The 17,702-nt window shown below is 44.2% G+C and overlaps 1 protein-coding gene across 1 annotated transcript in view; it reads left to right on the top strand.

The window, feature by feature from the left end:
- LOC138680891 (synaptobrevin-like) overlaps window positions 1-17,702 on the top strand; it is a 75,002-nt gene that overhangs the window by 25,060 nt on the left and 32,240 nt on the right. The window contains exon 2 of the mRNA XM_069768109.1: window positions 4,562-4,631. Coding sequence (XP_069624210.1) covers window positions 4,562-4,631 — 70 coding nt within the window. The remainder of the gene's footprint in view (window positions 1-4,561; window positions 4,632-17,702) is intronic.

Here is a 17,702-nt window from a genome sequence, read left to right as displayed (position 1 = left end):
AGTGTCCTCCAGCCATCTGCCCCAGTGTCCTCCAGCATTGCCCCAGTGTCCTCCAGCATTGCCCCAGTGTCCTCCAGCCATCTGCCCCAGTGTCCTCCAGCATTGCCCCAGTGTCCTCCAGCATTGCCCCAGTGTCCTCCAGCCATCTGCCCCAGTGTCCTCCAGCCATCTGCCCCAGTGTCCTCCAGCCATCTGCCCCAGTGTCCTCCAGCATTGCCCCAGTGTCCTCCAGCCATCTGCCCCAGTGTCCTCCAGCCATCTGCCCCAGTGTCCTCCAGCCATCTGCCCCAGTGTCCTCCAGCCATCTGCCCCAGTGTCCTCCAGCATTGCCCTCAGTGTGTCCAGTCCACCGTTGTAAAAAAAAACAAAAAAAAAAAAAACAAAGTCTCCTCACCTGTCCTCGCTCCAGCGCCGCGGTGAGCTCCCTCCAACAGAGCACACTCGCCGGCGACTGACAATGACGTCAGACGCCGGCGACGTGTGCGCCTGCGGCCGACATCAGCCGCCAGCCTCCAATTGGCTGGCGGCTGGTGTTAACTATTGACGTGCGGGCGCGTGCCCGCACGTCAATAGGAAACCGCCGCAGCGCCGGAAGGGGCCCGGTGAGCAGATGAGAAGGGGCCCCATGCGGGCCCCCTCTCTCTGCCCACCGGCTACGGCAGGGGGCCGGGGGCGGGCACATAAATGCCGGCGGCGGCCGCCGGCAGCGGCATTCGAATAACAGATGATCAGAGGGTCAACAGTGCGGTAGCCCAGGGCCCCCCCAGACCACTGGGCCCTGGGCTACCGCCCATATTGACCCTCTGATAATCCGCCCCTGCACTTATGGGGTGTTCTGCTGTTCTAGTACCTCAGGGGCCCTGCCAATGTGACATGGCAAAATCTGCACTGTAATATGGAGCTACTTCCCTTCTGAGCTTTGCACTGTGCCTCAAAAGTAGTTTTCGACCATATATGGGGTATCGGTGAACTCAGGAGAAATTGCAAAACAATTGTTGGAGTCCATTTTCTTCTGTTACTCTTGTGAAAATACAAAATTTGGAGTCAAAAAATATTTTTGCAGGAAAAATGTTATTTTTTATTATTTTATTTTCACGGCTTTACGTTATAAACTTCTATAAAGCACCTGGGGGTTTAAGGACATCAATACACATCTAGATAAGTTCCCAAAGGGGTCTAGTTTCCAAAATGTTGTAACTTGTTGGGGTTCCTACTGTTTAAGTTACATCAAGGGCTCTCCAAACCCAACATGGCATCCACTAATTATTCCAGTAAATTTTACATTCAAAAAGTCAAATGGCGCTCCTTCCCTTCCAAGCCTTGCCATGCACCCAAACTGTTGTTTTCCGCCATATGTTAGGTATCTGCGCACTCAGGAGAAATTGCACAACAAATTGAATGGAGCAATTTCTCTTTTTACCCTTATGAAAATGCAAAATTTTGGCTAAAATGATTTATCTGGGTAAAATGTTATTTTTTTTATTTACACGGCTCTACATTATAGACTTCTCTGAAGCACTTGTGGGTTCAAGGTGCTCAATAAACAGCTAGATAAGTTCCATAACGGGGTCTACTTTCCAAAATGGTGTCACTTATTCGGCGTTTCCACTGTTTAGGCACATCAGGGGCTCTCTAAACGCGACATGGCAACCGCTAATTATGCCAGCCAATTTTAAATTCAAAAAGTCTCCTTCCCTTCTGAGCCCTGCCGTGTTCCCAAACCGTAGATTTCCCCCATATATGGGGTATCGGCATGCTCAGGATAAATTGCACAACAAATTGTATGGTCCATTTTTTCCTGTTATCTTTGCGAAAGTAAAGAAAAAATTAGGTCTAAAGGAAAATTTTTGTGAAAGAAAAGTAAATGTTTTTTCCTTACACATTACAAAAATTCCTGTGAAGCCCCTGAAGAGTTAATAAACATCTTGAATGTGATTTTAAGTACCTTGAGGGGTGCAGTTTTTGTCATATAGGCCCCTAAAAGTCACTTCAAGTGTGGTGGTCCCTAAAAAAATATGGTTTTGCAAATTTTGTTGGAAAAATGAGAAATTGCTGGTCTACCTTTAACCCTTATAATTTCTTAACAAAAAAAAATGTTTCCAAAATTGTCCTGATGTAAAGTAGGCATGTGGGAAATGTTATCTATCAACTATTTTGTGCGATATGACTCTCTGATTTAAAGGTATAAAAATTAAAATTTTGAAAATTGCAATATTTTCAAAATTTTCGCCAAATTTCGTTTTTTTTCCCACAAATAAACGCAAGTCATATCAAAGAAATTTTACCACTATCATGAAGTACAATATGTCAGGAGAAAACAGTCTCAGAATCAGTGGGATCCATTGAAGCATTCCAGAGTTATTACCTCATAAAGGGACAGTGGTCAGAATTGTAAAAATTGGCCTGGTCAGGAAGGTGAAAACAGGCTTAGGGGTGAAAGGGTTAACTAAACAAAAGTAAAACAATTACAGAACTGTGCAAATGTTTGACACAGGAGTGAAAAAATGCTGCAAAATAAGAATGCTTAAAAAAATCAAAGTGTTAAATGGAATCTGTCAGCAGATTTGTGCTATTTGCTATTTGCAGCATGTTGTAGGGGCTGAGACACTGATTTCAGGGTTGTATCACTTATTAGGTTGTGTGCTGATGTTTAAATACAATTAAGGTTTATGAACAGGAGATTATACTACAGCTCCCGTGCTTCTTAGTCCAACTCCGCCCCAGCACAGATTAGCAGCTCACTGTCTATAGACAATTTACACAGGAAGCCGTGGTTTGGGCAGCATTCTGAGCTCTGCTACTCGTACATGCTGCATCTAAAAACTGTGTGTCACAATTGCTGCACCAAGTAAACTAAGTGATACATCACTGCAATCAGAGTCTCTTTTCCTACATTATGCTCCCCTCGGATGCGGTAGCAAGAACCTGGTGACAGATTTCCTTTAATTGCTTATTTTTTATTAATTAACAAAATGCAAAGTAAATGAACAAAATAAAAATCTTAATGCAAATCAATATTTGGTGTGATCACTCTTTGCCTTCAAAACAACATTAATTCTTTTAGGTAAATGTGCACACGGTTTAATAACGCATATTTAATCATCATGACCCTTTAATGTCCAAAATTGTTTATTGATTAATATCTTCACAGCAGTCAGATCCGCTGCATAGCTGCCACTAGAGGGAGCTTTCTTCATACAGAGTTGTTAATGAGTTCAATGTACATCAGCAGGCAGTAGCGCCCTCTAGAGGTGGGTGCAGGTAGAAATCATATTATCCTTGAAATCCATTTCTGCGTAGAGCATGGGGTCTCAAACTGCATTCCTCGAGGGTCTCAGACCATGCGTGTTTTCAAGATTTCCATCGCATTGACCAAGGTGCTGGAATCATTCTGTGCAAGTGATTAAATTCTCACCTGTGCAATACAAGGAAATCCTGAAGACATGACCTGTTTGCGGCCCTTGAGGAATGCAGTTTGTGACCTCTGGCGTAAAGGATGTTTAACTCTGTTTAAGAAAAATAGAGCTATGTTCACAATAAAGATACATAAATTAGTGAGCACAGCATTTTGAACCTGCTAAGATTTATATTAATGTTCAATACATATTCCCTCCAGCAGACAGTAACTGGAGAGAATTCTGAATATCGTTGTTCCACATTGGTAGAGTAAGAGGCTCTCAGGTTGTTTTCCGTTATTAATCCTATATCGACATACGTTCCCCCACCCCCCATTATGTAGTAATATCCCCCATCCTGGGCCCCTTCCTGGAATACAGCCGGAATAATAGGTACTGGATACACATCACCAAGTAAATATATTTCTAAATGTGCTAATGACATGAAATTCTAACAAGATGTTGGTAACAACAACCCATCCAATCCACAGAGCCAAAGGCTGTGCAACCAAGTATTAATTTGAGGGTGCCAACAATTTTGTCTGTCCAATTTTTAAGGTTTTGTGTAAAATTATGTCCAATTTGCCTTTTTCAGATTTCTTTTTGGGTTGTTCCAATAAACACAAAGGAAATAAATGTGTATAACAAATGTGTAATTGCAATAATTTTATTGGGAAAATACTTCATTTTTTTTTATAACTTAGGTGTGAAATGACCTCTAAATATGTTTTTGACTAATACTTAAAGGGGTTCTTCATAATATTTTTTTTTATTGTCCAGTTGGCATGAACCGCTGAACCCAATAATTGGTTACAGTGGTCACATGCACTGTAAGGTATCTGCTGCAGTCTGTCAGAAATGACCGGACAGCAACAGAGAAGCAGCTCGAGTGGGGAAGGTGAGTATAGCTGAGGTAATTTTCAACACCTGCAACTCTATGCACAAAAAAGTGAGAAATTCCATTAATTTCCAATAGTTCTAGAAGGCATTTTACCAGCCTTTACTAATGGATAGTTAATTCTGCAACCGATGGTATTACAATAGTCACAAAAACTCTTGTATCCTCACTGAGTATGACAAATAAAAATGCAGCTGCACTCTCCTTCCATTATGTGATTATTCATTTCAAAATTAATAGTAATATATTTCCTTATTTCATGTTTTAGGTCTGGTCCAGGTGGCATGCCCCAAACTAGCAATCGCAGACTCCTCCAGACACAGGCCCAAGTCAATGAGGTAAGTCCTAGTCATCTGTTTGCAAAGTAAGGCCCCTTTCACACGTCAGTGTCTCCGGGACGTGTGGTGACAGTTTTCTCACGTACCAGAGACACTGACACACGTAGACCCATTCAAATGAATGGGTCTGTGCACGTCAGGGTGTTTTCACAGACCGTGTCTCCGTGTGTAAAACATGCAGACATGTCTGTTTTCACCCGGACACACGGGCCTCAAAATGTGTCACACATGTGCACACGGAGAACAGTGCACACTGTTCTCCGTGTGCACGGACGGCCACTGGGGACATAGTGCTACTGTAAGCCGTTTTTCCCCAGCAGCTGGTGCTGAACGCGGCTTTCATCCATACTCCCCTGCTCTGCTGGCGAGCAGGGGAGAATAAATGAATGAAAAACCCGACGTGGGGTCCCCCTATGTTTTTAAACCAACCAGGCAAAACTCACAGGTGCGAGCTGCTATTCTCAGGCTGGTAAGGGGCCATGGATATGGGCCCCTAGCCTAAATACAGCAGCCAACAGCTGCCCAGAAAAAGTGCATCTATTAGCTGCACCAATTCTGGCGCTTTGCCCGATTCTTCCCACTTGCCCTGTAGCGGTGGAAAGTGGGGTAATGAGGGGTTAATGTCACCTTCCTATTGTAAGGTGACATTAAGCCCGGCTTAGTAATGGAGAGGTGTCAATAAGACACCTCTCCATTACTAATCCTAGAGTGGGTAAAGGGTTAAATAAACACCACACAGTAAGAATAAAGTATTTTAATGAAATCTTACACCACACAGTTTTGCCATCTTTATTATACTGCTAATCCATGCGACGCCCTCGATCTCTTGTAAAAAAATAAAAATAACAAACCAATATACCCAAACCTGTCCGGTGTTCAGGACCACGCCGGAATCCATATCTGGCGAATGTACAGATTACAACCGGAGAGGTGCTAAGATGCGATTGCTCCGGCTGTAAACTACTGGGGAATGAATGAGAAGCAGCGGGCACAGGCTCAGTAACTAGCGGAGACGTCACTGAGTCTGTACTTGCTGCCGGCATAAACTCCTGTGACCTCAGGACCATGGGAGAATGCAAGTGATGAGACTTTATTCTGGCTGTGTCTTTATTTAACATGTAACAACTATAGGAGAAGTAATGGATAGGTGTCTTATTGATGCCTCTCCATTACTAAGCAGTGGGCTTAATGTCACCTTACAATACAAAGGTGACATCAACCCCACAACTATTACCCCACTTGCCACCGCTACAGGGCAAGTGGGAAGAGTGAGGCTAAGTGCTGGAATTGGCACATCTTAGAGATGCACCTTTTCTGTGGTGGCTGAGTGCTGATGTTTTTAGCCGGGGGGCAATATCCATGGCCCCTTCCTAGGCTATTAATATCAGCCCACAGCTGTCTTCATAGCCTTTGCAGGTTATTAATAATGGGGGGATCCCACATAATTTTTTTGGGGGGGTCTCCCATTTTATTAGCCAGTAAAGGCTAAGTATATAGCTGTGAGCTGATATTAATAGCCTGAGAAGTTCCATGGGTATTTGTTATGACCTGGTGGTCAGGACAATAATGGACCTGGTGGTTAAGAGCACACGGAATGACCTGATAGTTACTGATAATATAGCACAAGCTCTGGGACGTGGGAACTCTGCTGACCGCAATCCCTAATCCTATCAACCACACTAGAAATAGCCGTGGATTGCTCCTAACGCTCCCTATGCAACTCGGCACAGCCTAAGGAACTAGCTAGCCCTAAAGATAGAAAAATAAAGCCTACCTTGCCTCAGAGAAATTCCCCAAAGGAAAAGGCAGCCCCCCACATATAATGACTGTGAGTAAAGATGAAAATACAAACACAGAGATGAAATAGATTAAGCAAAGTGAGGCCCGACTTACTGAACAGACTGAGGATAGGAAAGGTTACTTTGCGGTCAACACAAAAACCTACAAAAAGACCACGCAGAGGGCGCAAAAAGACCCTCCGCACCGACTCACGGTGCGGAGGCGCTCCCTCTGCGTCCCAGAGCTTCCAGCAAGCAAGACAACAATAAAAATAGCAAGCTGGACAGAAAAATAGCAGACCAAAGAAATACAAGCTGGAACTTAGCTTCTGCTGGGAAGACAGGTCACAAGAACGATCCAGGAGTGAACTAGACCAATACTGGAACATTGACAGGTGGCATGGAGCAAAGATCTAAGTGGAGTTAAATAGAGCAGCAGCTAACGAATTAACCTCGTCACCTGTGAAAGGAAACTCAGAAACACCCACCAGAGGAAGTCCATGGACAGAACCAGCCGAAGTACCATTCATGACCACAGGAGGGAGCCCGACAACAGAATTCACAACAGTACCCCCCCCCCTTGAGGAAGGATCACCGAACCCTCACCAGAGCCCCCAGGCCGACCAGGATGAGCCAAATGAAAGGCATGAACCAGATCGGCAGCATGAACATCAGAGGCAAAAACCCAGGAATTATCTTCCTGACCATAACCCTTCCACTTGACCAGGTACTGGAGTTTCCGTCTCGAAACACGAGAATCCAAAATCTTCTCCACTATATACTCCAACTCCCCCTCAACCAACACCGGGGCAGGAGGATCAACGGATGGAACCACAGGCGCCACGTATCTCCGCCATAACGACCTATGGAACACATTATGGATGGCAAAAGAAGCAGGAAGGGCCAAACGAAATGACACAGGATTGATAACCTCAGAAATCTTATACGGACCAATGAAATGAGGCTTAAACTTAGGAGAGGAAGCCTTCATAGGAACATAGCGAGACGACAACCAAACCAAATCCCCAACACGAAGTCGGGGACCCACACAGCGCCGGCGGTTAGCGAAACGTTGAGCCTTCTCCTGGGACAATGTCAAATTGTCCACCACATGAGTCCAAATCTGCTGCAACCTATCCACCACAGTATCAACACCAGGACAGTCTGAAGACTCAACCTGCCCTGAAGAGAAACGAGGATGGAAACCAGAATTGCAGAAAAACGGCGAAACCAAAGTAGCCGAGCTGGCCCGATTATTAAGGGCGAACTCAGCCAACGGCAAAAAGGACACCCAATCATCCTGATCAGCAGAAACAAAGCATCTCAGATATGTTTCCAAAGTTTGATTAGTTCGTTCGGTTTGACCATTTGTCTGAGGATGGAAAGCAGAGGAAAAAGACAAATCAATGCCCATCCTAGCACAAAAGGATCGCCAAAACCTCGAAACAAACTGGGAACCTCTGTCAGAAACGATGTTCTCTGGGATACCATGTAAACGAACCACATGCTGGAAAAATAATGGCACCAAATCAGAGGAGGAAGGCAATTTAGACAAAGGTACCAAATGGACCATCTTAGAAAAGCGATCACAAACCACCCAAATGACCGACATCTTTTGAGAGACGGGGAGATCCGAAATAAAATCCATAGAAATATGCGTCCAGGGCCTCTTCGGGACCGGCAAGGGCAAAAGCAACCCACTGGCACGAGAACAGCAGGGCTTAGCCCGAGCACAAGTCCCACAGGACTGCACAAAAGAACGCACATCTCGTGACAAAGACGGCCACCAGAAGGATCTAGCCACCAAATCTCTGGTACCAAAGATTCCAGGATGCCCAGCCAACACTGAACAATGAATCTCAGAGATAACTCTACTAGTCCATCTATCAGGGACAAACAGTTTCTCTGCTGGGCAACGGTCAGGTCTATCAGCCTGAAATTTTTGCAGCACCCGCCGCAAATCAGGGGAGATGGCAGACAAAATTACCCCCTCTTTGAGAATACCCGTCGGCTCAGGAACACCCGGAGAGTCAGGTACAAAACTCCTCGACAGGGCATCAGCCTTCACATTCTTAGAGCCCGGAAGGTACGAAACCACAAAATCAAAACGGGAGAAAAATAACGACCATCGAGCCTGTCTCGGATTCAACCGTTTGGCAGACTCAAGATAAGTCAAATTCTTGTGATCTGTCAAGACCACCACGCGATGCTTGGCTCCTTCCAGCCAATTACGCCACTCCTCGAATGCCCACTTCATGGCCAACAACTCACGATTACCAACATTATAGTTACGCTCAGCAGGCGAAAACTTTCTAGAAAAGAAAGCACATGGCTTCATCACCGAGCCATCAGAACTTCTTTGCGACAAAACAGCCCCTGCTCCAATCTCAGAAGCATCAAACTCAACCTGAAACGGGAGCAAAACATCTGGCTGGCACAACACAGGGGCAGAAGAAAAATGACGCTTCAACTCCTGAAAAGCCTCTACAGCTGCAGAAGACCAATTGACCACATCAGCACCCTTCTTGGTCAAATCAGTCAACGGTTTAGCAACAGTAGAAAAATTAGCGATGAAGCGCCGATAAAAATTAGCAAAGCCCAGGAACTTTTGCAGGCTCTTCACAGATGTCGGCTGAGTCCAATCGTAAATGGCCTGGACTTTAACAGGGTCCATCTCGATAGTAGAAGGGGAAAAAATGAACCCCAAAAATGAAACCTTCTGAACTCCAAAGAGACACTTTGACCCCTTCACAAACCAGGAATTCGCACGAAAGACCTGGAACACCATTCTGACCTGCTTCACATGAGACTCCCAATCATCCGAAAAGACCAAAATATCATCCAAATACACAATCAGGAATTTATCCAGGTACTCTCGGAAGATGTCATGCATAAAGGACTGAAATACTGATGGAGCATTGGAAAGCCCGAATGGCATAACCAGGTACTCAAAATGGCCCTCGGGCGTATTAAATGCTGTTTTCCATTCATCGCCTTGTTTAATACGCACAAGATTATACGCCCCTCGAAGATCTATCTTGGTGAACCAACTAGCCCCTTTAATACGAGCAAACAAATCAGACAGCAACGGCAAAGGATACTGAAATTTGACTGTGATCTTATTAAGAAGGCGGTAATCAATACAAGGTCTCAAAGAACCATCCTTCTTGGCCACAAAAAAGAACCCTGCTCCTAACGGTGATGACGACGGGCGAATATGGCCTTTCTCCAAGGACTCCTTTATATAACTCCGCATAGCGGTATGCTCTGGCACAGATAAATTGAACAATCGGCCCTTAGGAAACTTACTACCAGGAATCAAATTAATTGCACAATCGCAATCCCTATGAGGAGGTAGGGCACTGGCTTTGGGCTCATCAAATACATCCCGATAATCCGACAAAAACTCTGGAACTTCAGAAGGAGTGGAAGACGAAATAGACAAAAATGGAACATCACCATGTACCCCCTGGCAACCCCAGCTGGACACAGACATAGATTTCCAGTCCAATACTGGATTATGAACCTGTAGCCATGGCAACCCCAAAACGACCACATCATGCAGATTATGCAACACCAGAAAGCGGATATCCTCCTGATGTGCAGAAGCCATGCACATGGTTAATTGGGTCCAGTACTGAGGCTTATTCTTGGCCAAAGGCGTAGCATCAATTCCTCTCAATGGAATAGGATACTGCAAGGGCTCCAAGAAAAAACCACAGCGCCTAGCATACTCCAAGTCCATCAAATTCAGGGCAGCGCCTGAATCCACAAATACCATAACAGAATAGGATGACAAAGAGCAAATCAGAGTAACGGACAATAGAAATTTAGACTGTACCGCACCAATGGTGGCAGACCTAGCGAACCGCTTAGTGCGCTTAGGACAATCGGAGATAGCATGAGTGGAATCACCACAGTAAAAACATAGCCCATTCCGACGTCTGTGTTCTTGCCGTTCAGCTCTGGTCAAAGTCCTATCACATTGCATACATTTACTTAACTATATACGAGTTGGCGACTCTAGGTTCAGCACCTGTTCACACTTAGTCTATGTTTGGATGTGCCGGTCAGGTTTTTGAAATGTATTCTTTAGCCTTCTGATCGTGCACTCCGCCCCCTCGCCACAGGTGTTTTAATTACAACAGGTCCAATACCCCTCCACAGAGAGAGAGAATTTTAGTCTAGGAAGAGGTTTCACATGTACCCATTCAGATGGAGACGTTTATTCTCAGCGAGGTAAGGCAAGTTTAGGACCTGGTATAAGAGAGATGCCGTAAAGGGGCTACCAGGTACACATAAAATTGGCCATTTTTATGCGCTAAACGCTCTCATTTTTCATATTTCTAGTGCAGTAATGCAGTTCAAATTTCGTATTTCAAGTTTGCATGTTCGCTGCAGTGTGCTGCCTTATTTACTTAATTATCACATTGCATAGGCTCAGACCCATGCTCAGATAGTACCGCCAAATGGTGCACAGCTTTACGCTCACGCAAGCGTCGATCGATCTGAATGGCCAAAGACATAGACTCATTCAGACCAGCAGGCATGGGAAACCCCACCATGACATCCTTAAGGGCTTCAGAGAGACCCTTTCTGAAGATTGCTGCCAGGGCACATTCATTCCACTGAGTGAGCACAGACCACTTTCTAAACTTCTGACAATATATCTCCGCTTCATCCTGACCCTGACACAGAGTCAGCAAGATTTTCTCTGCCTGATCCACTGAATTAGGTTCGTCATAAAGCAATCTAAGCGCCAGGAAAAACGCATCAACATCACGCAATGCCGGATCTCCTGGCGCAAGGGAAAATGCCCAGTCTTGAGGGTCACCACATAAAAAAAAGAAATAATGATCTTTACTTGTTGAACAGTCACCTTGTCACCTGAGGAGCGAGGTTTCAAGGCAAGAAACAATTTACAATTATTTTTGAAATTCAAGAACTTAGATCTATCACCAAAAAACAAATCAGGAATTGGAATCCTAGGCTCTGACATCGGATTCTGAACCACAAAATTTTGAATGTTTTGTACCCTTGCAGTGAGATTATCCATACAAGAGGACAGACCTTGAATGTCCATGTCTACACCTGTGTTCTGAACCACCCAGATGTAAAGGGGAAAAGAGAAACAAAACACACTGCAAAGAATAAAAAATGGTCTCAGAACTTCTCTTATCCCTCTATTGAGATGCATTAGTACTTTGGGCCACCTGTACTGTTATGACCTGGTGGTCAGGACAATAATGGACCTGGTGGTTAAGAGCACACGGAATGACCTGATAGTTACTGATAATATAGGACAAGCTCTGGGACGTGGGAACTCTGCTGACCGCAATCCCTAATCCTATCAACCACACTAGAAATAGCCGTGGATTGCTCCTAACGCTCCCTATGCAACTCGGCACAGCCTAAGGAACTAGCTAGCCCTAAAGATAGAAAAATAAAGCCTACCTTGCCTCAGAGAAATTCCCCAAAGGAAAAGGCAGCCCCCCACATATGACTGTGAGTAAAGATGAAAATACAAACACAAAGATGAAATAGATTAAGCAAAGTGAGGCCCGACTTACTGAACAGACTGAGGATCGGAAAGGTAGCTTTGTGGTCAGCACAAAAACCTACAAAAAGACCATGCAGAGGGCGCAAAAAGACCCTCCGCACCGACTCACGGTGCGGAGGCGCTCCCTCTGCGTCCCAGAGCTTCCAGCAAGCTGGACAGAAAAATAGCAAACCAGAGAAGAAAAACAAGCAGTCACTTAGCTTCTGCTGGGAAGACAGGTCACAAGAACGATCCAGGAGTGAACTAGACCAATACTGGAACATTGACAGGTGGCATGGAGCAAAGATCTAAGTGGAGTTAAATAGAGGAGCCAGCTAACGAATTAACCTCGTCACCTGTGGAAGGAAACTCAGAAACACCCACAGCCACCAGAGAAAGTCCATGGACAGAACCAGCCGAAGTACCATTCATGACCACAGGAGGGAGCCCGACAACAGAATTCACAACAGGTATTACCCCCTTCCCAGGCTATAAACATCTGCCCCCAGTCATTTGCTTTCCCTCTGCTGGTTGCAAACATTGCGCTGGAGCCCTTCACATTTTTTTTCCGTAAAATAATTTTATTAATTAAATACATGTACAGTAATTTGCCCACACACTCTACTAATTGTATTTGTCACTGACATCTATATATCTACCTATTCTATTTGTATTTACTGTATGTAATCCATCTCTTTTATTCTGTCGGCTCCTGCAGTGAATTTACAGAACCCGACAGATGTATTACCGGCTTTTCTTCTATCTATCTCTCTATGCAATATAAATACATATATATATATATATATATATACAGTGGGGCAAAAAAGTATTTAGTCAGTCAGCAATAGTGCAAGTTCCACCACTTAAAAAGATGAGAGGCGTCTGTAATTTACATCATAGGTAGACCTCAACTATGGGAGACAAACTGAGAAAAAAAATCCAGAAAATCACATTGTCTGTTTTTTTATCATTTTTTTTGCATTTTATGGTGGAAAATAAGTATTTGGTCAGAAACAAACAATCAAGATTTCTGGCTCTCACAGACCTGTAACTTCTTCTTTAAGAGTCTCCTCTTTCCTCCACTCATTACCTGTAGTAATGGCACCTGTTTAAACTTGTTATCAGTATAAAAAGACACCTGTGCACACCCTCAAACAGTCTGACTCCAAACTCCACTATGGTGAAGACCAAAGAGCTGTCAAAGGACACCAGAAACAAAATTGTAGGCCTGCACCAGGCTGGGAAGACTGAATCTGCAATAGCCAACCAGCTTGGAGTGAAGAAATCAACAGTGGGAGCAATAATTAGAAAATGGAAGACATACAAGACCACTGATAATCTCCCTCGATCTGGGGCTCCACGCAAAATTCCACCCCGTGGGGTCAGAATGATCACAAGAACGGTGAGCAAAAATCCCAGAACCACGCGGGGGGACCTAGTGAATGAACTGCAGAGAGCTGGGACCAATGTAACAAGGCCTACCATAAGTAACACACTACGCCACCATGGACTCAGATCCTGCAGTGACAGACGTGTCCCACTGCTTAAGCCAGTACATGTCCGGGCCCGTCTGAAGTTTGCTAGAGAGCATTTGGATGATCCAGAGGAGTTTTGGGAGAATGTCCTATGGTCTGATGAAACCAAACTGGAACTGTTTGGTAGAAACACAACTTGTCGTGTTTGGAGGAAAAAGAATACTGAGTTGCATCCATCAAACACCTGTAAAGCATGGTGGTGGAAACATCATGCTTTGGGGCTGTTTCTCTGCAAAGGGGCCAGGACGACTGATCCGGGTACATGAAAGAATGAATGGGGCCATGTATCGTGAGATTTTGAGTGCAAACCTCCTTCCATCAGCAAGGGCATTGAAGATGAAATGTGGCTGGGTCTTTCAACATGACAATGATCCAAAGCATACCGCCAGGGCAACAAAGGAGTGGCCTCGTAAGAAGCATTTCAAGGTCCTGGAGTGGCCTAGCCAGTCTCCAGATCTCAACCCTATAGAAAACCTTTGTAGGGAGTTGAAAGTCCGTGTTGCCAAGCGAAAAGCCAAAAACATCACTGCTCTAGAGGAGATCTGCATGGAGGAATGGGCCAACATACCAACAACAGTGTGTGGCAACCTTGTGAAGACTTACAGAAAACGTTTGACCTCTGTCATTGCCAACAAAGGATATATTACAAAGTATTGAGATGAAATTTTGTTTCTGACCAAATACTTATTTTCCACCATAATATGCAAATAAAATGTTAAAAAAACAGACAATGTGATTTTCTGGATTTTTTTTCTCAGTTTGTCTCCCATAGTTGAGGTCTACCTATGATGTAAATTACAGACGCCTCTCATCTTTTTAAGTGGTGGAACTTGCACTATTGCTGACTGACTAAATACTTTTTTGCCCCACTGTATATATACTCTGCTCAAAAAATAAAGGGAACACTAAAATATTTATTCATTATATAGTGGAATGCGTTGAGAACAGTAAAACCTAAAAATGATCAATGTAAATCACAACTAATATCCCATGAAGGTCTGGAGTTAGAATGATGCTCAAAATCAAAGTGGAAAATCAAATTGCAGGCTGATCCAACTTCAGTGGAAATGCCTCAAGACAAGGAAATTATGCTCAATAGTGTGTGTGGCCTCCACGTGCCTGTATGACCTCCCTACAATGCCTGGGCATGCTCCTGATGAGGCGGAAGATGGTCTCCTGAGGGATCTCCTCCCAGACCTGGACTAAAACATCCACCAACTCCTGGACAGTCTGTGGTGCAACATGACATTGGTGGATGGTGCGAGACATGATGTTCCAGATGCGTTCAATCGGATTCATGTCTGGGGAATGGGCGGGCCAGTCCATAGCTTCAATGCCTTCATCTTGCAGAAACTGCTGACACACTCCAGCCACATGAGGTCTGGCATTGTCCTGCATTAGAAGGAACCCAGGGCCAACCGCACCAGCATATGGTCTCACAAGTGGTCTGAGGATCTCATCTCGGTACCTAATCGAAGTCAGGCTACCTCTGGCGAGCGTAAAGGAAAAAAAAAAGTTCCAGCTCTTCTTGATAAAATACTTGACTTTATTTGATGCGTTTAAAATACAAACAGCCCCTTGGACAACGCACAGGAGGAGATGAGCTACGTGTTTTTTAATGTTTTCTCACTCAGTGGTGTGTAGCTTTGATAAAGATCGCCGCAGCGATCGAAACGCGTAGCTCATGTCCTCCTGTGCGTTGTCCGAGGGGCCGTTTGTATTTTAAACGCATGAAATAAAGTCAAGTATTTTATCAAGAAGAGCTGGAAGATTTTGTTTTTTCCCTTTACTATTGGACCGTCTCATGAGGACGGGGGTTCCGTGCACCGTCTGAAGATCGGTGAGCTGGCTATTTCTTTCCTTTTTTTCTTGTGATCAATTACCTCTGGTGAGCACATAGAAGGCTATGCAGCCCTCCAAAGAAATGCCACCCCACACTATTACTGACCCACTGCCAAACCGGTCATGCTGAAGGATGTTGCAGGCAGCAGATCGCTCACCACGGCGTCTCCAGACTCTGTCACGTCTGTCACATGTGCTCAGTGTGAACCTGCTTTCATCTGTGAAGAGCACAGGGCGCAAGTGGCGAATTTGCCAATCCTGGTGCTCTGTGGCAAATGCCAAGCGTCCTGCACGGTGTTGGGCTGTGAGCACAACCCCCACCTGTGGATGTCGGGCACTCAGACCATCCTCATGGAGTCGGTCCTGCTGCTGGGTTGTTGCCCTCCTACGGCCCCTCCACATCTCCTGGTGTACTGGCCTGTCTCCTGGTAGCGCCTCCAGCCTCTGGACACTAGGCTGACAGACACAGCAAACCTTCTTGCCACAGCTCGCATTGATGTGCCATCCTGGATGAGCTGCACTACCTAAGCCACTTGTGTGGGTTGTAGAGTCCGTCTCATGCTACCATGAGTGTAAAAGCACAACCAACATTCAAAAGTGACCAAAACATCAGCCACAAAGCATTGGTACTGAGATGTGGTCTGTGGTCCCCACCTGCAGAACCACTGCTTTATTGAGGGTGTCTTGATAATTGCCAATAATTTCCATCTGTTGTCTATTCCATTTGCACAACAGCATGTGAAATTGATTGTCAGTGTTACTTCCTAAGTGGACAGTTTGATTTCACAGAAGCTTGATTTACTTGGAGTTATAATCTGTTGTTTAAGTGTTCCTTTTATTTTAGATATATGTGTGTGTGTCAGATATATATATATATATATATATATATATATATATATATATATATATATATATATATATATATATATATTCTATTCTAACCTGTCAGTTTGATTTTACTGTACGCGCACAGGATTTGCCAGCTTTTTTTCTAACTATCTAAAATATATATATATAAAAAAGAAAGTATGACGGCACCAGGATGAATGGTTTTTGATGGTAGTTAAAATAGGCAAGCAAGCTGCAACTAATCAGAGTTTCATGTGGCAGACAGACCAACCGTGGACCATAATCGCATAGTGGTGCACAACCAAGCAGCAATTCATATAAGAGCATCCAGAGAGAAAAAAAAAACAGAAAAGTTTGCACTCACCCAGCGATGTAAATAAAAAAGTCCTTTATTTATCCATACAATAGGATGCGGACATGCCTGTAGGTACCTGGACCCGTTGAAGCACAGTCCGCGCGAAACGGCCGTCGTCTGGTCTCCTCCTCGCACCCTCTTGTTTGAACTGCAGCCCTACAGGCATGTCCGCATCCTATTGTATGGATAAATAAAGGACTTTTTTATTTACATCGCTGGGTGAGTGCCAACTTTTCTGTTTTTTTTCTCTCTGGACATATATATATATATATATATATATATATATACATACTGTATATGTGTGTGTGTGTGTGTGTGTGTTTTGACGAATATTTCCTTGGAAAACGATGTGTAAATGACAGAGAACTGCTGTATGTAAAAGCGCATGTTAAAATTGCATTGCACTCGGATGTAAATCGGATGCTATGTGTGAAATTTGCATTGTACTCGCATGACACTCGTCCGTTTTTTCGGTCCAGATCACAGAACGTTTTTTTTCTCGCATATGAGTATGAGGCCTAAGACTGATTAAAAACAACACAATGGAAAACCTTTACATGCTGAAGCTTTTTTTGTGCAGGAGATAAAAAATGCAGGAAAAAAATGTGTATGTGAAGGAGGCCCAAGATCAGCTTTTCATGAGCGTCATATACTGGTTTGACCACAATAAATATTATACTGGTATAAGGGTAAGTGCACACGTATAGAGCTCCTCTGCAGATTTTTCCGCAGCGGATTTGATAAATCCGCAGGGGAAAACCGCTGCGGTTTTTACTGCGGATTTATCGCGTTTTCTATTGCGGATTCCGCTGCGGATTTACATCTGCAGTTTTCTATTGGAGCAGATGTAAAAACGCTGCGGATTCCACAAAAAAGAATTGACATGCTGCGGAAAGTAAAATGCTGCGTTTCCGCGCGTTTTTTTCCGCAGCATGTGCACAGCGTTTTTTGTTTCCCATAGGTTTACATTGTACTGTAAACTCATGGGAAACTGCTGCGGATCCGCAGCAAAATCCGCATCGTGTGCACATACTCTTAGGCTTGGTGTACACACAGTTTTTTGAGGTTGTCAAAAACTAAGAGTTTTCTCTTCAAACATTGTTCCATCTTTTTGGAGAAGATTTTTGCCTTCTGAAGCAATTTTGAGGCGTTAATCAACATTTTTGGAGAGTT

The sequence above is a fragment of the Ranitomeya imitator genome, chromosome 5, assembly GCF_032444005.1.
Source record: "Ranitomeya imitator isolate aRanImi1 chromosome 5, aRanImi1.pri, whole genome shotgun sequence".
NCBI classification, from domain to species: domain Eukaryota; kingdom Metazoa; phylum Chordata; class Amphibia; order Anura; family Dendrobatidae; genus Ranitomeya; species Ranitomeya imitator.
The sequence above is the reverse complement of the archived record's forward strand: the minus strand, read 5'-3'. Positions and strand labels throughout refer to the sequence as shown.